Source organism: Staurois parvus, unplaced genomic scaffold (genome assembly GCF_062004578.1).
Source record: "Staurois parvus isolate SC_StPar_1 unplaced genomic scaffold, SC_StPar_1.0 ptg001066l, whole genome shotgun sequence".
NCBI lineage: Eukaryota > Metazoa > Chordata > Amphibia > Anura > Ranidae > Staurois > Staurois parvus.
In genome coordinates this window covers 3,425,449-3,448,205 of record NW_028318862.1, presented here as the reverse complement: position 1 = coordinate 3,448,205, position 22,757 = coordinate 3,425,449, and the positions used below count along the sequence as shown (strand labels likewise).

The 22,757-nt window shown below is 41.0% G+C and overlaps 1 protein-coding gene across 2 annotated transcripts in view; it reads right to left on the bottom strand.

Moving 5' to 3' along the window:
• Positions 1-433: 433 nt before the first annotated feature.
• Positions 434-22,757, bottom strand: part of EXOSC10 (exosome component 10) — a 39,264-nt gene continuing 16,940 nt past the window's right edge. Inside the window, exons 12-25 of one of the 2 annotated variants that reach the window (XM_089658408.1) lie at positions 22,422-22,570; positions 22,277-22,327; positions 15,299-15,410; positions 13,597-13,644; positions 13,443-13,518; positions 13,219-13,325; positions 11,822-11,917; positions 10,971-11,045; positions 9,602-9,695; positions 8,765-8,838; positions 7,895-8,069; positions 7,723-7,778; positions 3,327-3,406; positions 434-554 (exon numbers count right to left, since the gene is read on the bottom strand). In XM_089658408.1, the coding sequence (XP_089514534.1) occupies positions 524-554; positions 3,327-3,406; positions 7,723-7,778; positions 7,895-8,069; positions 8,765-8,838; positions 9,602-9,695; positions 10,971-11,045; positions 11,822-11,917; positions 13,219-13,325; positions 13,443-13,518; positions 13,597-13,644; positions 15,299-15,410; positions 22,277-22,327; positions 22,422-22,570 (1,224 nt within the window). In that variant the 3' untranslated portion in view covers positions 434-523. The remainder of the gene's footprint in view (positions 555-3,326; positions 3,407-7,722; positions 7,779-7,894; positions 8,070-8,764; positions 8,839-9,601; positions 9,696-10,970; positions 11,046-11,821; positions 11,918-13,218; positions 13,326-13,442; positions 13,519-13,596; positions 13,645-15,298; positions 15,411-22,276; positions 22,328-22,421; positions 22,571-22,757) is intronic. The other variant, XM_089658409.1, reaches the window with a different exon arrangement.

Here is a 22,757-nt window from a genome sequence, read left to right as displayed (position 1 = left end):
CTAGCCCCCCCCCCAATGTTTCTTCACTTTTTAAATCTTCCAAAATTTGCGAGCCCTAGGATCACACTTATGACGGATCCTTAAATGATAAGAGATGAGATATATATATATATATATATATATTCAAACTCACTCCAAGTGCTCAGCATATTATAGGCCACAAGGGCACTCTAACGTGTAAATACCTAATTCATAAGAGCACAAAGACAAAATCCTCAATCATATACGCTGCTGCCTTGGCTGAAGCTTTGAACACATTTCTCTTTCTTAATTTCCCTCTAGTCTCTACATGCACATCTGTCACATGAGAAAAAAAAAATTTGATTGAAAAAAGGTTATGCAGCCTTAGTTGGGGGAACTAGAACACTCCTTGGCTTGACACACACAAGTCTTTTAAACAGAAGACAAGAAAAAAAAAAAAAGAAGAAGGTGCTTCAGTTGAATAAAAGTTTATTAAAAAAAAAAAAAAACACAAACAGTAAAGAATTCAGCAGTTCCATGTCCAACATAAAGGGGGCAGTTCTTATCTCTTTGGCCAACTGTGTTTGAAGCCCCTGGAAGTAAAAGAAATATGTATCAACTTCAAAAAGTCAATTCTCCATTAAGCCTCATTCACACGGGAGTACTGTTCCATACGTCCATGCAAATGACTGTCTTTACCCACATGGAAGGCACAGATATTCCATGCTCTTTCCTGCATGCAGCATGTCCAAATCAATGATGGATGGACCAGTTGCAGTGTACTTTCTGATTCGTGCATCAGTTTCATATGGATTTACACTTGAATGTGTACTTGCAGATCCATGCAGCCAAGTCACCTGTCATTGATTTGAAGAGGCTGCCTGCATGGAACACCTGTGCCATGGAGCAAAATGTGATGTGAGACAACAGTACTGCACACCAACTGTGCAGCTTATGAAAACAAAAATAATTTTTTTTATACTCTCATAAAAGAGTTTCTCTACTACAGACAGTACTAGTTGCAAGTTTGAGGCTGCATTTCCTTAAATGGAGTTGGAGATTTGGTCAGGATCAATGGTGTCCTCATCATTAAATGGAAGTATCCTCCTGCGCTTTATATAAAAGGATTTCCCTATATGGTAGCTGCTGTCACTCGACTAAACCAATAAGTGATCAATATTTAACAAAAATTAGTGAAGCGCTACTATTATCAAAATTAAATACTACAGTGCCTATTATGCCTATTAGTGCTCTGTGAAAAGAAGCTCATATATGTTATATATATGATATACTTCAGGGCTAATTAAACAATCTTATAGTGAAATAAAAATACACATCAATGTGAATTTAAACAAAAGAAGGATGAAAAATGATAAGAAGTACCATGTATGTATAACGAATTCAATCGCAAAATTCTATCCTATAACTGTGCATCGAGGAAGCTCTCGGAAGGAGGACACCCGGAGCTGAATCTGCAAGTCTTTGCAGATGACACCAAGCTATGCAGTGGAACAATGTCCTTACAGGATGTCTTCAACTTTCAACCGACCTCAATGCTCTGTTTAATTGGGCAAGATCTCTCTTGTGTCTTGTATATTACTGAGTGGAGGTGGAGTGGAACAGAGAAGTCTCCAATTCCCTTGTGACATCTGGATGGGCTATCCATATACAAGGACCTGATACAGAGGAGAGTAATAGCTTTTTGGCCCTGTGTGGGTCAGTGCAGGGAGGTGAGCAGGGACTGCTGCCATTTGAGGATTTGTGCACTAGAAGTGAAGATCACTTTCTCACAAAGTTTTTCACTTGCATGGACTTTGCTTTATTTTTTATTTTTTGATTATTCACAGATGGTGGTTTTATATTTATGTGATGCACAGTTATAGGATGGAATTTTGCGATTGAATTCGTTATACATACATGGTACTTCTTATCATTTTTCATCCTTTTGTTTAAATTTACATTGATGTGTATTTTTATTTCACAGATTGTTTAATTAGCCCTGAAGTATATCATATATATAACACATATGAGCTTCTTTTCACAGAGCACTAATTGATAGGCATAATAGGCACTGTAGTATTTAATTTTGATAATAGTAGCGCTTCACTAATTTTTGTTAAATACTTATCCATCATGCCTTACCATCAGGGAGGAGTGTGACTGGCCCCAAATGTATTCTGCAACAGGACAGCAACCCCAAACATACAGCCAATGTCATTAAGAACAAGGAGTCCTGGAAATGATACTTTGGCACTCAAAGAGCCCTAATCTCAACATCATGGAGTCTGTCTGGGATTACATGACAGAAGGATTTGAGGCAGCCTACATCCACAGAAGATCTCTGGTTAGTTCTCCAAAATGAAGAACTGATGCCGTTTTGAAGGCAAAGGGTGGTCACACCAAATATTGATTTGGATTTCTTTTCTGCCCAATATACTTTCCATTTTGTTAATTGATAAAAATTAACTACTAACACTTCTATTTCTGAAAGAATTCTTCATTTACAGCATTTTTTTACACCTGGCAGAGACTTTTGTACAGATATACATCTATATATATATATATATATATATATATATAGATATATATATCTATAGCTATATATTTATTTATTAGTGATGCACCGATAGATCGACCAAAAGAAAAAATAAAACAAAAAAAAGGTGCCGATAATGATAATTGCCTTCAATGGAAAATCGTGTCCCATTGACTTCAATGCAAAAACACCTCTAAGCTTTTTAATTTTATATATATATATTCTCCATTTTATTTTCTGTCCAATTTTTGTGTTACTTTCAATAAAAGTTATTTTAGATTACATTATAATTTTTACATTCATATTAATTTAAATGATATGAATTAAAAAAGTGAAATATAACACAATTATATATATAAAAAAAAATATTAAATAAACCCCCAAAACTATCCATTTCAGGTTTTGGCTAAGTGCATCCTGAATTTTTAGTTTTGGGCCAGAACTTTAATTCGGTGCACCACTAATATATATATATATATATATATATATATATATATATATATAAATTTAACTGTAGGCCCAGCACTTGTATCAAACATGCACTGCTTCATTTATGTGAGAATTGGGGAATATGTTGTGCAGGGTTCTTTGCAATGCTTTCCAAACTCCTAAAAACAAAAAAATGCACGGGTAATAACATTTTATTACCTGTGCATTTTTTTTAAAAAAAGGTGAACCTATCCTTTAAGGGCCCATTTACATTTATGCATTGGGATTAATTTTGAATACCCCAACATGCTAAGGAATGTGTCTTTATTAAACCTTACCAGCTATGTAATCTACCCTTTACCTCCATATGGCAATATAAAGTAGAAGAAATATCACTTACCGATCGGATTTCTCTGCCATAAAGGACATACTTTTGTTTCCCATTGACTGATGTCGTTTCTTGCCTGAAGCATTCTTCTGCTGCAAGAAAGGGGGGGGGGGGCAGAAGATGTTAATACGGCCATTAAATCCCAGTTAGGTGTATAAAGTGGATTCTTTCCTGTTTCTCTCTAAAAATTTTTTAGTGCTTTCTGAAAGGATGCCACTTGCTTGGAATGGATATTTGTAGACTCCTCCTCCCCCAGCTTTTGTTTCCAGGTTAGATCATAGTTGCTGTCACAATAAATTAGTACATTTTAAAGCGACCCTATTGCCAACGGCAGGAAATAAAACCAAAGAAAGTAAAAAGTGGCACCTGCTCTGCGCCATTTATAATTTGATTTGTAAAGTAGATTTGAACTGTGATGTAGGAGGCCATTATGACACACTCCTTGTGCTCTCTTCCAGTGAAGTGAGGCAAGAAGATCTGTGCATCCACTTACTCTCCACTGGTGTCATGGTATTCTACCTCTTTTTCCAGGTTCCCAGTCTTCTTGCATCACCCATTGGGCAGGCATTAATGATGCACCTCCTATGCTTAGAGCCAGAGATGCATTATTTTGGCTCCCGGCTCCAGTAAGATGTCACAAATGGGCCGGGACTGTACAATGTACTGTGCATGTGCCGTGGTCAGTGTGAAGAGACGTAAAAATTCTCTTTTTCCAAAAACCCTACTTGCTGGAAAATATATTATTTTATGTTTTACTTCCAATGGTAAATGGGCAAAGTTAGACAGAACAATGGAATACAATAAAAAAAAGCACACTTACCAGCTAGTCCTGCCATATAAAGTTACTTATACATTTATAAGCGCCAGTGTAATTTTTACTTTGCTTGTTGTATTTGGTGCAGATGCACACTGGGGGGGGGGGGGGGGTGAGGGGTCGGGGTCTCCAGCTGCCGTGGAGCAATGGTGGGCTTTTGGTGTCTCTTGCACCTTGAGATGGAATACTCTCCCTATTCTCAGTTATTCATTGCCATGTCTGTAGCCGGAAATTCTGTTAGAATGGAGTTACGGAGCAAACGTAGCTGAGGTGCCCTGGTGCTCCAAAGCATCTTCACATACAGCACAGTGGCTAAATGGTTAGCACTTCCGCCTGGCAGTACTCGGGTCGTTGGTTCGAATCCTAGCCACGGCACCACCTGCCTGGAGTTTGCATGTTCTCCCTCTGCCTGCGTGGGTTTCCTCTGGGTACTCCGGTTTCCTCCCACACTCCAAAGACATGCTGGTAGGTGAATTGGCTCCTGTCCAAATTGGCCCTAGTATGTGTATGTATGAATGTGAGTTAGGGACCTTAGATTGTACACCCCTTGAGGGTTAGGGACTGATGTGAATGTACAATATATATGTAAAGCGCTGCGTAAATTGACAGCGCTATATAGGTACCTGAAATAAATAATACAGTATATCTGCAAATGCATGCAACATACACCTCTGCTTTTTTTAACCATTTGCTCTCCAGAGGATTTACCTCCCCCCTCTTTCCTGACCAGGCCATTTTTTGCGATACGGCGCTGTGTTACTTTAACTGACAATTGTGCGGTCATGCACCAAAATGAAATTTCTGTCCTTTTTTTCCCACAAATAGAGCTTTCTTTCGGTGGTATTTGATTGCCTGTGCGGTGTTTACTTTTTTCGCTAAAAAAAAAAAAAAAATAGACCGACAATTTTGAGAAAAAAAAAAAAAACAATATTTTTGACTTTTCGCTATTAAACATGTCCAGTATAAAAATGTAAAAAATCTAATTTCGTCATAAATTTAGGCCAAAATGTATTCTGCTACATGTCTTTGCTATAGAAAAATCCCAAAACGTGTAAATTAATTGGCTTCTTTGAAAGTTATAGCGTTTACAAATGGCAGTATATATACTGGAATGTTTACTTTTTTTCTAGTAATGGCAGGAATCAGCGACTTATAGCGGGAATATAGTGGCAGCAATTTGACACTGGGGGGAACTGACTTGGTGTCAATGACATCCCCAGTGACACCAATACAGTGATCGGAGCTAATAAAAAGCACTGACACTGTACTAATGGCATGGGGCAAGAAGGGGTTAATATCTGGGGCAATCAAAGGGTTAAATGTGCGCCGTTTCACATTATGTGCGGTGTCTGTGTTTCACTGTAAGCACACTGCTGAGCATGGCTCTGCTATGCAGAGCCATACAAAGAAGAGTGCAGAAGCTGACAGGGGAGAGACCTGTGTTGTTTGCATACAGTTCTCTCCCCCGTCGGAGATACTTGGTGATCACCAGCCGGGACCCGGTGATTGATGGCCGAGGCTGCAGATGACGGCACCAGTAGGGCGCACACGCACCCCCTACCCGGAACTGAAAAATCACGTATATATACACACACGTGATTTTGCGCACCCGTGCTGCCACGTAGCAGTATTTCTGCTATAGGGTGGCGCGGAACCGGTTAAAGGATAAGTTTACCTGTTTACAAAAAAATAATAAATGCATATTTTTTTGCAGGTAAAAAAAAGTGCACTTACTATCTTTGTTTTATGAGTCTGTAAAGCATTGCACCAGCAATCAGTAGATCGCTGGTGCAATGCAGGTCTCCTGCAGACTGTCAGTGTATTCAGTGTGCTCATACCTGGTACGAACAGACGGTTTTACAGGAACAATGAATGAACTACCACAGTGTTGAACAGCGCCGTGGTAGTTCATTGAGAACTACAAGCCAACAGCCGCAAAGGCGATCAGGGATCTGAATTTATGACACGGTCATGCTCTATTTGAGTTGTGGCAGTGAGTACAGGGAGGGAAGGGATTGGAGGAAGAGGGATCTGAGGTTGAACCCTAAATATGAGTGTAAAATATAACATGTTCAGAAAGGTGAACTTATCCTTTTTTTTTGCTGGCTGGCAAGTGTTTTGGCGATTTTATTTTTTTTGACAAATAAAACTAAAGCCAGCCTGTAAAAGAAGAATACCAACCTATCCAGCAGGTCCTGTCCTATCATGCTGTTGATGTGTTCCAGATCTCCATTTCCTAGTATGTTGAATACCTTCCCCTCCGCCACATGCTGTGGTTCCTCCCATCAGCAACTACTTCCCAGAAGGTAGAGGCTAGCAGGAGGAACCACAATGCATGGCAGATGTTAACTGTTCCCTATTCTTCTCTCTCTATAATAAAAAAAACATATATTTTCTGTTTTATATATTCAGCATCTGGATGTTTACCAGCAGGCCCTTCCTTCAAATACTTCTTGCTGGGCCCCCAAATCTTAGGAAAGAGCACCAGCTAAGAATAGTGAAACCCAAAGTAAAAGAGAACCCCCCCCACACACACAGAGAAGGCAAAGTGGCACCTTGACCTGTCACCTGTTAACTGCTTACCCGCCGCCCTATAGCAGATATACTGCTACGGGGCGGCACGGGTGTACAAAATCACGTATATATATGTGATTTTGCATTTCTGGGTAGGGGTGCGCGTGAGCTGCACGTGCACCCTACCTGTGCTGCCATTTGCGGCCGAGGCTGTCAATCACCGGGTCCTGACTGGTGATTACCCGCCGGCGCCCAGTGATTACCGAGCATCTGACAGGGAGGAGGACTGTTTTGTTTACTAACAGTCCTCCTCCCTGTCAGCTCGAGCACACTGCTTTGGATGCCTGCACACAGTTAACCCTTTGATTGCCCCTCATGTTAACTCCTTCCTGCCCAATGCCATTAGTACAGTGTCAGTGCTTTTTTTTTTTTTTAGCACTGACCACTGTATTGTTGTCACTGGGGATGTCAGTGACACCAAGACAGCTCCCCCCGAGTGTCAGAATGTCTGCCGCAGTCCTGCTATAAGTTGCTGATAGCTGCCATTACTAGTAAACAAAAAAAAAAATTCCAGTATCTATACCACCATTTGTACACGCTATAACTTTTATGTAAACCAATTAATTTACATGTATTGAGATTTTGTTTAGCAAAGACATGTAGCAGAATACATTTTAGCCAAAATTTATGGCGAAATTTGATTTTTTACTGGACATGTTTAATAGCAAAAGTCAAAAATATTGTTTTCTTCTCATAATTGTCGCTCTTTTTTTTTTATTTATAGCACAAAAAACGCAGAGGCGATCAAATACCACCAAAAGAAAGCTCAATTTGTGGGAAAAAGGACATAAATTTAATTTGGGTGCGGCGATGCATGACCGTGCAATTGTCAGTTAAAGTAATGTAGCGCCATAACGCAAAAAATGGCCTGGTCAGGAGGAAGGGGGGGGGGGGGGGTAAATCCTCAGGAGGGCAAGTGGTTAATATGGCCTGGTCACTTTAATATGTATACAAAACATAAAACAAAGCCCAATCCCAGCATACAGAAAATATTTAAGATGTATCACTTCTAGTACTTACTTTTCCAGGCTGTGCTTGCTTATTGGGGTCAAACTCGGACCGAACACTGCTACTACCTGTATGGGAATAAAATATTTCAAGGGTCAAACTTGGAGATGAATACAGAGACGTATCAAAGGAGTAATTCCTACACCATGCTGCCCATGAATGATCTACACAGAGTGCGACTCACCTGCAAACACCTTGAAATCAGACTTGCTGTAGTCGAAGGGAGTGAAGGGTACCTTGGTCATGGCTGGTTCCTCCTCTGTCTTCTCTACGTGTTTTAACCTCTTCTTGTCGGATTTCTTGGTCTCAGCTCCCGGCTCGCTGGCTACTCTCTCGCGCTTCTTGCTTGCCTCTTCCTGCTGTGGGAAAGAATAAAGTGCATGTAAATCCAAGAACAAAAAAACAATACATTACAGTATGCAACCCCCCGAGCCCTGGAAACCACTAGAGTGGCGGGTACTAACCAGGAGCACCGCATAGGACCACCAGTACACCGGGCCCTTCTGTTAAACCATGACATGCTTTTAATCTTCTACTCTTGTGAGTGCATTTTAACTATTAAACATGTGTGCCTTTTAACAATCTACACTTAAGAGTGGTGCCGCTGTCTCTCTTCTCTATTTACTGCACACTGCTCATAGCATGATCCTGTGCTTGTATATGACCACAGAACTCCTTAGTAAAAGTAAATTTACTCATGATTCAAATAAACCAACAAACATAAAGCTCCACCATATGGTCTGGCAGCTGTATTATAAACCAAGCACACAACAAATGGGATACCGCACCAACGTGTTACAATAATTTCCAGCGTGCCGGTTTTCCTCTTTGTCGCATGCTAGTTTACCGCACCGGCTGAAACACAGAAGAATGGCAACCAGACACAGTGTTGAGCAAAGAGCCATCGGGAGCTGTATAAGCTTTCTTGTGCATTACAAACCAGTGTACTCCTTTTAATCACTCACAAAGTGCCAATGTTTATATCTGTGGAATCCATTATTAGGAAAATAATTTTAATAAATATACCTGAAGAGTAACTTTAATATCTACTTACCGCAGCCTGCTCACGCACAGATGTCTGATTGGCGGCATTGTTCTTAAACTCTTGTTCAGCTTTCTTCCTGGCAGCTGTAAACAGATATGACCAAGATAAAGGAAACTGCAAATCCATAAACAACGTTCAAAGGAAACTGCAAATCCATAAGTAGCGTTCCCCTGCATCCTGCAAGCCTTTGCACCCGCATCCCCTAGCCCAGGCATGTTTAAAGTCCGGCCCACGGGCCATTTACGGCCCGGGGGTCAGTTTAATACGGCCCTCCAACAGCCCTCCCTGCTCTGTGTAATGTGGCCCTCCCTTCTATGGCAGACAGTCTTCTGCTTGAGAGCAGAGGGCAGTGCGCATGCCTGACTGCGGCACGTTCTCCCTGGTCTGTGTAAATGCGGCTGTCGCACAGCCCTCCCTTCTGTGGCAGACAGTCTTCTGCTTGAGAGCAGTGCGCATGCGTGACTGCGCCGCGCTGGGAGCGACAGAGGGCGGTGACGTCAGGGCCGGGCTTCCAGCGTGAAATGTGTTTCTCTTCCCCTCCCGCCTGCCGAGCAGAGACTTCAGCTCCAGCTACCTTTTTCACCCTTCACATTAGTGCAGGTAAGTTTTTTTTTTTATTTATTTTCAATACATTGTGAAAACTCAGCTGTCAGTTGATCTTAATGTTATGAAATGAAAAGTATGTCGTTTGCAATTAACTTGGCATAAAATAATTTATTTGCATTTAATTGTAATGGTTCAAAGAATGTTCGGAAAAATGTTCAGCCCTCCACCATGTTCACTTCATCCAATCTGGCCCTCTTTGAAAAAAGTTTGGACACCCCTGCCCTAGCCCCATGGCGTTACCTTTTTCTGCCAGCCTCTTCTGTTTGGCCTCTTCCTTGGCTTTTGCTTCCCGTTCTTGTTGCGCTATACCAACAAGCTTCCATCGGTTACTGATCTAAGGGAGGAAGGGAAATTAAGGTCAGATTTGGAGTGGAGAGACCATTCAGCAGAGTTAGAAGATGTGTTATCACAATGTGCTGTGTGGTCCTGCACTCGCTTTAGAATCCCAGACATGCATTTATCTATCAGATCAAAAGGTGAAGCCACATGTTAACACTAGACATCTCGGGGGAACCCTCTGCACACTGCTAATGACCCTTTCCAGCAAACATTGCAATAATAATAAAAAAAAAAAAATATAACAAAAAAAAAAACGCAGGTTTGGCCACCTGCGTCAAAATAATCCCTCTATGGCCAGTCCTACTCTGCTTTGCCAACGCAAATGCTGTGAATACAATGCCAACCTGGGGCAAACAGACACAAAGTGATGGACAGCTACTAGGTTTAGGTCTGGCTACTGACCTATTATGCAACAAACAAGATATACCTGTGCTCAAATCTCAATAGCTTATACATGCATTTATCGATCAGGTGCTAAAGGGGTATAGCCACATATTAACAGTCAAAATCCAGGAGAAACCCTCCGCACACTGCTAATTACCCCTATCCGGCGAACTAAAAATCCCTATTTTTTATTGCAATGCTTGCTGGAAGGGGTAATTAGCAGAGCGCAGAGGGTTCCTCCGGGATTTCTAGTGCTAACATGTGGCTTCACCTTTTGATCTGATAGATAAATGCATGTACAAGCTATTAAGATTTGAGCACAGGTATATTTTGTTTCTGTCACTTTAAAATACCGATACGTATCAGAAAAACTGTTTCAAGTTGTACCCCAAACACATGTAAGGCTCCATTCACACTTGTGCGACTTGCCAGACAACTTGGACAACAAATTCACGGCCCATTCTTTTCAATGGCACCCGGTCAAATTGGTGCAGCTTAAAGTGGCAGGGACTTTGAAAAGGTGCCTGCACTACTTTGGTGTGACTTATATCCATAGAGTGTAAAGTCGAATTAAAGTCACATCCAAAGTCGCACAGGAAAATCACATGACTCTGGAGATGGCTAGTGTGAACCGAGCCTAAAACATACATAATGCACTGCATACCATATTCTATTAGTTTCCATGCTAGTCATGCACCTCACATCTTTTTAATAGCCCTCTACTTTCCTACAGCTATGTACGTTTTTCCACTTTGTGGCAAACAGATGAATGGCAACACAACATACCATGACCAAACCTATACATTTATTTTGTCCCTTTATTTGTTCTACAGACTTAAAAATTGGGGGGTTTTCTGAGCAAAAATAAATTTTTAGACTTGCTCACCTCAAACATTTTTGTGTTAGGATCCAGCTTAGCAACCTGAGAAGCATGGGCACCTCGGATGTCAGATGGAAGGAACTGAAAGATAAAAGAATTTCTTTTTAAAACAACATTTACTTAGTCTAGGTTCACACCTGTGTGTTTTCTGTTATATTTTGCAGAAACACACAGAAGTCCATTTAACAAGATTTCCTATGGGATACGTTCACATCTCCGCGTTTTCACCTGGTGCGTTTTTTGGAAAGGGTCAGGGACTTTTTTAACCCACAACGCTGCGTTTTTGGTTCAATAGACTTCAATGGAGACGCTGCAGAAATGCATGTAGTGCCTTTTTGATGCATTTTGCGTTTTGATTTGCCCAGCAACAAGTTGGACACTGACTGACAGCACTGCTGGGCAGCACTGATGGGTGACACTGATGGACACAGGTGGGTGGCACTGATGATCGGTGCCAACCCGTTCACTAACAATTGCCGGGTAATCGGCCGTGCTTTCCTCACGCTGTGACAAGAGTGAGGAAAGTGCAGTCGATAACCGGCAACTGCATTTACCGGTGATCTGCTGTGTCTTTGGATACGGCTGATCATGTGGTAAAAGGCCGCTGTGATTGGCCTTATACCACATCACATGATCAGCTATGTCCGTAGGACACAGCAATCACAGAGATCGCCGGGGGCGTGCTGGAAGTCGCGTTTTGGGAGGAGTCATATGACTCCCTCCCAGAACTGGACAACTGTGCTGTAGTCATCACTCGGCTATAGTGCGGCTGGCAAGCGGTTAAAGAAAAAAACATTCGTGTTTAAGACCACTTTAAAAAGTGACTGGTCCTCTTTATGTTTATACAGATAACTTACCATGCGGAATGGGTTGTCAAAAGACTCCATTATACTTCTGGCCTTCTGCTTTGCTAGCGAGATGCTGCTTACATCATCCATTGTTTCATCAGAATCCTAATGAGGAAAACAGAAGGAATTAGTGTACTTCTGATGTAAAAAAAAACATTACTATGTTACAGTCACAATCAGATTGGCTTCAGAAAAAAAAAAAAAAGTGCCTTTTGGAGTGGCCCAGAACTCAGACCTTAACCCCACAGAGATGCTGTGGAATGACATCAAGAGAACCATTCACACCAGACATCGTACAAATGTGTGAGCCAAAACAGTTTTGCAAACATGAATGGTTAAAAATTCCTCTTAAACATGCAGGTCTGATCCAGGTCTACTGAACCTATTGTGTGATCAGCTTAAAGGGTAAAGTCATGATGTACTAGTATGCACCGCGTACGAACACATTATGACAGACTTACCTGTGAAACAGATTCCTCCAGTGACGCCCTGTCACTGCTGACAGGGAATCCACCTTCACCCGGTCTTCTTCCAGGGTCACTGGCTGCGGCCAATTGAATGAGCATGGGTATAAGAGTCTCTGTTTACGGCACAGGGCTATGAAGGAAAGGCACTGGTATGTCGTTCTTTCAGTGTGGATGCACCAGTGACATCACTGGCGGCTACACAGGTGAATACCTCCTAAACGGTGCATGTTTAGTAGACATTTATGGTACCTACAGGTAAGCCTGTACCTGTAAGTACAAAGTAATAAAGGGAGTTTATTTAAGTACTTCATTTTTTTTTTTTTTTTTTAATTGTTGTAACTTGATGAGGATTTTTTCACATTTTATGACAACTTGTTGCACAAAACCAGTTTATTCCAAGGGGGGTTCACATACTTTTTTTCACATTTTATGACAACTTGTTGCACAAAACCAGTTTATTCCAAGGGGGGTTCACATACTTTTTTGCCATTTTATCTGTATTATTAGGCTGTATCTGATTACCAGGACTAGCCTAATAGTGTACTGAATTTGAAACTGGGTATGAACTTTAAATTTTTTTTTGTTTTCCAGCAGGTTGAATGAAAAAAAGTGATAGACTTCTGCATCACCACAAACGATGTGTGATGTAGGGATCTCTCCTGCAGAGACTCTCCATTCTGACAGGGGGACCTCCCCTCCAAAAATACACTGATCAGTGCTTGAAGCCATTGACTGCGAGTACCGATTGAATGCTAGTTTTCCAGTATGCCCATTCTACAGAAGCCAGCTGTCAGACCGACTTCTGTTGAACAGACAACTGTAGACATGGACTGAAAGTCATTCGGTTCCTGCTAAACTGGCTGATTTTCGGTGCACGTGTACATGAGCTTTTAGCTGGTCACTGACCTCACACCTCCCGCCACTGCCAGTAATACTTACACTGAATATAGAGATAGTGGCGTGTGCCAGTACTTGGACAGGGCTGAGCGGTCTTGCAGGGCCTGGCTCCTCATCATTGAACAGGCTGCCGGTTGCTAATGGTACCGCTAGGGAAAGAAATTATAAAATTTTAAGGTTTTAAAATTGATGAAAAACAAGTTAGCTTGAGAACAAAAATTTTACAGATGATGTTAGTGGGCAGAAGATGTGGTCAGATGTCTCACCTGCCCCAGTGTAGGGGTCATGTAGAAATGGAGAATAGGTCGTATCATGTGGCCCGAACAGCTGGTTCTCCATTTTCTGGGTAAGAAAAGGAAAAGGAGGTTACACAGAGTAACTCACTAAATTGTACAAATTGCAAAGGGCTATGAAACTTACCTCAATATTTGGCATGGGACCTTTCTTCTTTGTTGAGCTAATTTCTGACTGTAACAAAGACAAAAAAAACAGTATCAACCTATCCATATTAACAAGACAAAGACTTGAATGGTCCACGCTGGTCATGGAAACCAAGCATGGTGGCACAATCTAGTGTTACACTATTCTCTGGTGCTTTATGGCCCCAGTGCTCTGATTGGCTACAGAGATGTCTTGAACTGAAAATGTTATGATTCCCCGATTAGCTGCAAATTTGAATAGCACGTGAAGGATGATTCCGATTGCTTAAAGGCCAAGACCACCTTTTAGAAACAGAAAATACAATATTATTTGAAGGAAAGAAATGTGCATTTTTTTTCCATAGCAGCCTGCAAAGGTTTCCACATGTGATCAGTGGAGTGCAGGTGCAATGTCAGGCTCCTGGGCACTTCTCCTCCAGCTCCCATATAGAGGTGCAGGCTTTCAGTCGGAGAGGTGGAAATAGTGTATATAGACTACGAGTGTGGTGATTATTGCACTTGTGTTCTATGAAGTATGACGTGTGCACCTAGCATGGTGGCAGATCTCTGTGAATGAGTGGTGCAGCAGTGCTGCTTGGGGGTGGGGGGGTACATTTGCACCATGTTACACCTTAGCCCCTTGATCCCAACGTAACACAAATATGTGGCCTCACAGAACTGGGCTCTTTTCCGTGGGGTCGCATATTTGCGCACCTGTATTTCTGCTGGGAGTGCGCCGCACGGCGCGCTCCCAGCACAAAGACCGCGGTGTCACTAAGAGCATCGGGTTCCGTTATAACGATCGGGACCCGGGACTCCCAATTTCGGGTCACATGATTGCTGTGATAGCCTCTGATTGGCTATCACAGTGATCAGTCACTGTACAGCCCGGCCCCCTTGTTTGTTTTTTTTTTTTCTCTCTATGAATGGAAGAGAGAGATACATTATCTCTCTACCTCCTGGCATAGATGGAAAAAAAGCTTGTAAAAAAAAAAAAGAAAAAAAAGATAAATATTAAAAAATAAAACAAAAATAAGGAAACAATATCTAGATCAAGGTTTGATCTAGTTCAGTGCCAGGGCAAGTGTTTGGGTCATAGGTCAGGATTTAAAAAAAAATAAATAAAAAATTGGTGTCAGTGTGTTTTAGGTAAAAAAAAAAAAACAAAACAAAATGTGCACTATTGTTTCTGGGCTGTGCTACGAGTACAAACAACAAATAACATACACATATATGGTATCGCTGCAATCGTCAAGAGCTGGAGAATTTATGTGTTGTTTGGTGGTAGGCTATAATAGTAACAAGAAACACATAGCTAAATAAAAAACTTTTTATTTTTTTACTATTTTAGGCCAGTTTTCCTTTGACATTAGAAAAAAAATCAGGAGATATCCATTACCATTTACCACCAAATGAAAGCCCAATTTGTCCTGAAAAAAACACGGTATAATTCACCTGGATGTACAAAGTAGTTGTGATGATATGTACAGTTTTACTAACACATGTCAACGTTGCAAAATTGTGCTTAGGCATTTAGATTTGTTTTACCCTTAGGTGTGAAGGGGTTAAATACAGGTGTAACATTGTGCAAAAGGTGGTGTTAGCCTAAATGTCCAAGAAATCTACAGGTCTGGTCATGATCAAGGCTGGCCTCATCCAGTAACAGTTCATTATATTAAAACATTCAAATAATTGCTCTGTACCTTCAGTAGCGGGACCTCTCTGGCTTCCTGAACAAGCAGTATTAATTCATTAATTTGTTGTCTCACAAGAGGTGGCACTGGGTTACAGCAAGCGATGATGCCCTGTGGCTCCCTACACACACAAAAAAAGACAACAGATTTCAAAAACAGATTTCACAGAAAAACAGTCCAAAATGCACTTTAATACAGTCAGTTAACCGAGTTGTTGGTTATATCCCTTGACGTTTTATTAAACCCTCAAAGCCAAAGTATATTTTATATTGCTGTTGCATTTTTCCATGCATCCCTGCATCTCACCACAATGTTGCATCCACACTGATGCCTACAGTACTTCCTCCTATAGGGTGATTGTACTGCTAATTGGGGTCTTCTTGGGAGTCCCAGAGTGGTCACCATAATGTGCATTCTCCTGGCCAGGCCATGTACAAGCAGTACTGAACACCTTACACAAAGACACTGCCCTGCATCTCCCAGCAGGCCAGCAAGCTTCCTTTAACCACATCAATACCAGAAACTTTCACCCCCTTCCTGCCCAGGCCAATTTTCAGATTTCAGAGCTGTCACTCTTTGAAAGTAAATTTCAAGACAAGTGAGCGCTTAAAACAACTTATAAAATCAATAAGTGAACAAAATTAAAACGAGAAAATAGCAGCTGAACACCAAAAAGGTACCATAAAAACCTTCACAATAATCAGAATGCATAAAAGGGAGAGGTGCAGTGCTAACTTGATAAATATACACTTGTATAAACCAATGTTAAGGTGCTGTTAAAGTGCAAAACGGTGACTAAAATAAGTATAGTCCATAACGTGTTCAAAACGTGTTCAAAACCCAAGAGAGTCTTCAAAAAGCTCCAATGCCTGGATTCGTGGATGAGGTGATAAAGGTATAAAGATTGCGCACTCACCAGATACGCAATCCAAATGCGCATTCAAAGCAGATAATCCTAGGGAGCGGCTACAGCGGTGTGACGTCACGCCGACCGGCGCCACGAGGGCCCCGGCGGCCATTTGTTATCTTTGTATGGTCAGTATCTCTCCTGCCTCTGCTTGTATACTGTGTGTCTTTGGGAATAAATACCCCTTGCCTATAAGGTATCACACTATTTGGCCTCCTTTGTTCTTTGGGCTCCGGTGGGAGCCCTTTACATCTGCAGAGCGGCCCCTTTTTTCTTCTATGCGTGGCAAACACCATCAAGTGACGAGGGGCTTTTGTGACCAGATCTGACCAGATCCATATGAGGACCCTAGGATTATCTGCTTTGAATGCGCATTTGGATTGCGTATCTGGTGAGTGCGCAATCTTTATACCTTTATCACCTCATCCACGAATCCAGGCATTGGAGCTTTTTGAAGACTCTCTTGGGTTTTGAACACGTTTTGAACACGTTATGGACTATACTTATTTTAGTCACCGTTTTGCACTTTAACAGCACCTTAACATTGGTTTATACAAGTGTATATTTATCAAGTTAGCGCTGCACCTCTCCCTTTTATGCACTAATTAAGACAATTACTTAGTCATGCAAAACTGTACTCAAATAAAATGGTTGTAAAGGCTGAAGGTTTTTTACCTTCACGCATTCTATGCATGAAGGTAAAAAAAAAAACCTTCTGTATGCAGCAGTGCCCTCAGCCCTCTCAATACTTACCTGAGCCTCATCGCAATCCAGCGATGCGAATGACAGCCTCGGCTCTCCTGGGTCTCTGCCTCCTCATTGGCTGAGATAGAACCTTATGTAATAGAACACTTTTTGCGCTTTTAAATTGTGATGAAATGTATTTTAAGTCTATGAATTATAGGGGATTTAATTAATTAGACTAAGATGTACACCAAAATTGTTATAGCAGTAGCACTTTATTATACATTTTAGGGATTAGCTCACTTAATGTTTTTTTTTGTTGAGTTTGAACATTTTAAAGGATAAAATCACCTTTAAAAAAAATAATAAATGGATATTTTTTGCAGGTAAGAAAATGTGCATTTACCACTTTTTTTTGTAGGAGCCTAAAAAGAATTGCACCCACAATCAGCAGATCAAGGGCTCCTGCAGACTGTCAGTGTACACTGTCTGCTATATCTCGAACTCAGGGAACGGCTGCAGGAGTGGAAACATGCAACATGTTCCCAAAGGTGAATTTATTCTTGAGGGTGGCTGCTCTTAAAAGATTCACAAAATTTAAATATGTAAAAAAAAAATAAATTTTTTTTTTGCACAAATAAAAGTATTCCGACAGTTTCGCACTGCCTCACACATTTATAAAGAAAAATGTGCAGTACTATAAGAGAGACTCCCTAAGCAGAATCAGCATGTGCCAAAATGAATAGAAATATAAACAAAGGTTTTTCAAACAAATAAACATAACCAAAAATATAGATTGAGCAACATCATACATGAGACTCACAGAAAAAATAATTTATTCATGCAAAAAGGTATAAACAGTCTGTGCAAATATGAAATCCCAATAGAATCTTCCACGTTATAGCGGCACAAATGTGTAATATTCAGTATAACCTAGATTGGAGACCATCATCACGCTGGTTTGCACTGTCGGATGAGCCGCTATTACACGAGGTTCACATACTGTATGTGCGGCTCTGCAACACAACAAACACTTTTCTCTTGCGCTAGGAATGGACTCAGTAGACCCAATAGGAATGTTCCGGAATATTCTGGAATATGCACTGCTTGCTGCCCTCTACAGACCGGGGTGGTCCAAATACACTAGATGCAAACGGAGAAACAAAAAAAGGGCGCACCGACCTAATGCATTATCATTTAAAAATATATTTATTGAAGGAGCAAAGGAAGTATCATGTATGATCCAAACAGCATCTGAGTTCATACAATGGATTCCATCGTATGGACTCAGATGCTGTTTGGATCATACATCTTGTTCAGTTTGACATGCCTGTGTTTTTATGTCTATTGTGAGTATGATACTTACTTTGTTCCTTCAATAAATATATTTTTAAACTTTTTATTATCTCTTCTTCACTCTCCTCTTTGTCTGTGTCTTTTTTATACTCTTGTCTAATATTTCTCGATGTAGCAATTTTTTCTCTCAGAATCTACACTATCATTGACCATCAAAGATTGTTAATTGTATCCTTCCTACCGGGCATTTCTGTAATAAGTTAAAGCTGACGTTTTGGTTTTTTTTATTCCAATGCACGCCTTACATAATTTCTCAATCATACAGTATAGTTTCCTATGTATTGGTCAATGAATCTATGTTCCGAATGTTTGTTTATCATTGCTCAATCTAATAATAAAATTCTTTGTAAAAGAAATATATTTTTAAACGATAATGCACTAGGTTGGTGAGCCCTTTTTTTGTTTCTCCGTTTGCATCATGTGCGGCTCTGCAAACCGTGGTCTGCATAGGCACGACAGCCCATTGAACTGAATGGGCTGTCGTGCCTCCTGAAAAGCAGGGAAAAGGTCCCTGCAGCATTTCAGAAGTCTCAGCCAGCGCAGGAATCGCAAGTGAAGTTCCCAGTGCAAGAGCAGTTTCCAGTACCTGCAGTGTGCCATTAGTATTAATGGCACCAGAACACCGCTCCTGCGTTTTTCCATGCGGGTGGTTGCGACTTCAGGAACATGTGCATTTCCACGGCAGTAATTAACCCCTCAGATGTGAACGTAGCCTAATACAATACAGGGACGGGAAAAGGAGTTCATGTCCAAGGGGGGAAATTCCTGGAGATCTGGAGAAGTTGCAAAAATCCTGGGAACCATGGAGAGTGTGTTTGACATCACGCACTGTTGAGACCTTCTATGATGTGAAGGTCTACAGAGGGGTGAGCGTGCAGTCTTACATTTGTGGCATGGGATGTGTGGAAGAGGGACTACGCCTTCGCTTTTGTCATACATCACTGAGTACTGCACATTCTTGCCACCATCACTGAATATTAGGCATTGTTTGCACTATCATTTGGAAGATTCTATTGAAATTTAATATCGTTTATATCATCTGCATGGACTGTTTATACCTTTTTGCATGAGTATATTATATTTTGTGGGGAGTCTCATTTGTGATGCTGCAACATCTATATTTTTGTTGCTTTCTGTATGTTTGTTTAAAAAGCCTTTATGTATATATTTCTATTTATTACAGCACATGCTGATTCTGCTCAGGTATAGGGAGTCTCACTTTTAGAACTGCACATTTTTGTTTATATCAGGGACAATAGTACTTGTGTGGTGGTGATCAGGAACACTGAGTGGAGCAACAGTGATTATGGATACGGACTGGCAACACTGTTCATTATTGTACTATTTTGGTGATAATCAGAGATAATGGCTGGCAGCACGGACATACTGTGATATCAGAACAGCCAGCCATTGTACATGATCACTGCCACAGCCATGCAGCATCACCATAGTGACACTGCACTTGCTTTGGTTACAGTACGTAAGAAATAAAATATATATATACACATATACACACACACACACACATACATATATATATATATATATACATACATATAAACACACACACACACACACACACACACACATACATATATATATATATATATATATACACACATATAAACACACACACACACACACACACATATATATACTCACACACATATATACACACACACACATATATATATATACACACACACACACACATATATACAGTTGCAAGAAAAAGTATGTGAACCCCTTGGGATTACGTGGAGTTTTGCATGAATTGGGCATAAAATGTGCTCTGAACGTCATCTAAGTCACAACAATAGAAGAACACAGTCTGCCCAACATAATACTACACAAACATTAGATGTTGCCATGGTTTAATTGCACATAACATGTAAAAATTCACAGTGCAGGGAGGAAAAAGTATGTGAACCTTTGGACTTAATAACTGGTTGACCCTCCTTTGGCACCAATAACCTCAACCAAACGTTTCCTGTAGTTGCAGATCAGACCTGCACAACGATCTGGAGTAATTTTGGACCACTCCTCTTCACAAAACTGTTTCAGTGTAGCAATATTCTTGGGATGTCTGGTGTGAATCGCTCTCTTAAGGTCATGCCACAGCATTTCAATCGGGTTGAGGTCAGGACTCTGACTGGGCCACTCCAGAAGGCGTATTTTGTGCTGTTGCAGCCATTGTTTTGTTGAATTACTTGTATGCTTTGGGTCATTGTCCTGTTGCATCACCCATCCTCTGCGGAGCTTCAGTTGGCGGACAGATGGTCATACGTTTTCCTGCAAAATGTCTTGATAAACTCTGGAATTAATTTTCCCATCAATGACAACAATCCGTCCAGGCCCTGAGGCAGCAAAGCAGCCCCAAACCATGATGCTCCCTCCGCCATGTTTTACAGTGGGGATGAGGTTTTGATGTTGGTGTGCTGGGCCTTTTTTTCTCCACACATAGTGTTGTGTGTTCTTCCCAAACAACTCAATCTTGGTTTCATCTGTCCACAGTATATTTTGCCAGTAGTGCTGTGGAACATCCAGGTGCTCTTTTGCAAACTTCAAACGTGCTGCAATATTCTTTTTGGACAGCAATGGCTTCCTCCGTGGTGTCCTCCCATGTACTCCATTCTTGTTTAATGTTTTCCTTATTGTAGATGTGTCAACAAAAATGTTAGCATGTGCCAGAGATTTCTGTAGGTCTTTAGCTGACACTCTGGGATTCTTCTTTACCTCTTGCAGCATTCTGCGCTGTGCTCTTGCAGTCATTTTTACAGGACGACCCCTCCTAGGGAGAGTAGTAACAGTGCTAAACTTTCTCCATTTGTAGACAGTCTGTCTTACCGTGGACACATGAACATCAAGGCTTTTGGAGATACTTTTGTAACCCTTTCCAGCTTCATGCAAGTCAACAATTCTTGATCATAGGTCTTCTGAGAGCTCTTTTCTGCGAGGCATGGTTCACATCAGACAGTGCTTCTTGAAACCAGTAAACCCAAAACAGGTGTGTGTTTTTTAAGGGCAGGACAGCTGTCAGCAACACATCCAATATCATCACACTGATTGGAGTCAAGGTTGGCTCACTCCTGGCTCCAATTAGCTCTGGGAGAAGTCATTAAGCTAGGGCCTCACATACTTTTTCCTCCCTGCACTGTGAATGTTTACATGTTATGTGCAATTAAACCATGGCAACATCTAATGTTTGTGTAGTATTATGTTCAGCAGACTGTGTTCTTCTATTGTTGTGACTTAGATGACGTTCAGAGCACATTTTATGCCCAATTCATGCAAAACTCCACGTAATCCCAAGGGGTTCACATACTTTTTCTTGCAACTGTATATATATACTCACACACACATATATACATACACACACACACACATATACCACACACGAACACAAGCGCATACATATACATACATATTCTCACCAGAGCAGTGCAGTGTCACCATAGTGACAATACAATGTGATAGTGTGTGTGCGATCAGGATTTAATTTTTTTTTTTTTCCATTTATTTATACACACACTGCGATTGCTTATTACAATGATAATCTATGCGTTTGGCATTAATCCATGATGCCATTGTCCACTACTAGGATTGCTGTCACTCACCCTGTACCATGTGATCGTTGTGAGCAATCACAAGCATCACAGTAGTAAGCAATGGAATCATGAATAATGCAGGCCATAGACGGGTTGTTTATCAGCCGATTTTTCGTCCGCACGAAAAATTGGCCAATATTCACGCTTTTAGTGGGGCCCGCCCGTCGGCCGTTTTTTGTGGATCGTCTTGTTTACTTTTATCGGTCATGCTGGAAAATCCACGAAAAAAAACGGCCGTTTTTCGTGGACGATGGTGGCAGCATTGGCAACGGGGCCGACTGATTTTTCATTTATCGGCCGAAAATTCGGCCGATAAATGGCCAGTCTATGGCCTGCCTAACAGCCATTATTTACTGCTGGACATGTGATCACAGCCTAGTACAGACAAGGGAGTCTATCTAGCCTCATTACTATTAGTGGGGAGAAACTTACTTGGGAAGCTGCTCGGCAATTTTCAGCAACATGTGATTGGGCAGGACATACCTGAAACAACAAAACATGGTGAGGAGAAACCTTAAAAACAATAAATATTAAGAGAGTTTGCTGTTGCGTGGTTTACGCCTTTAGCTGTCCGTACCCTGTGCTTTCATCCTCCTTCCTTGCCATCTTGTCCCTCCAGGCATACAGAAGACGGAAGGCTGAAAGCTGCTGTGTGTTGAGGTGTGTCTTCTGCTTCTGGTAAATCTCCAGATAAGATTCATCTGTAAAGATCGGTTTCACAAATTTCTATATAAAAAAAACAAAAAAACAACAAAAAAAAAAACCCCATAAAAAGAAGAATCTGCAGAGAAAAGTGTATGTAAACTCCAACAATGACACTAACTTATTTGGTCCCTTTTGGGGGACCAATATCCTCATCAGGCCTGAATCTACCAAGTAGATGTCGAAATTAAAAAAAACAAAAAAAAAACCA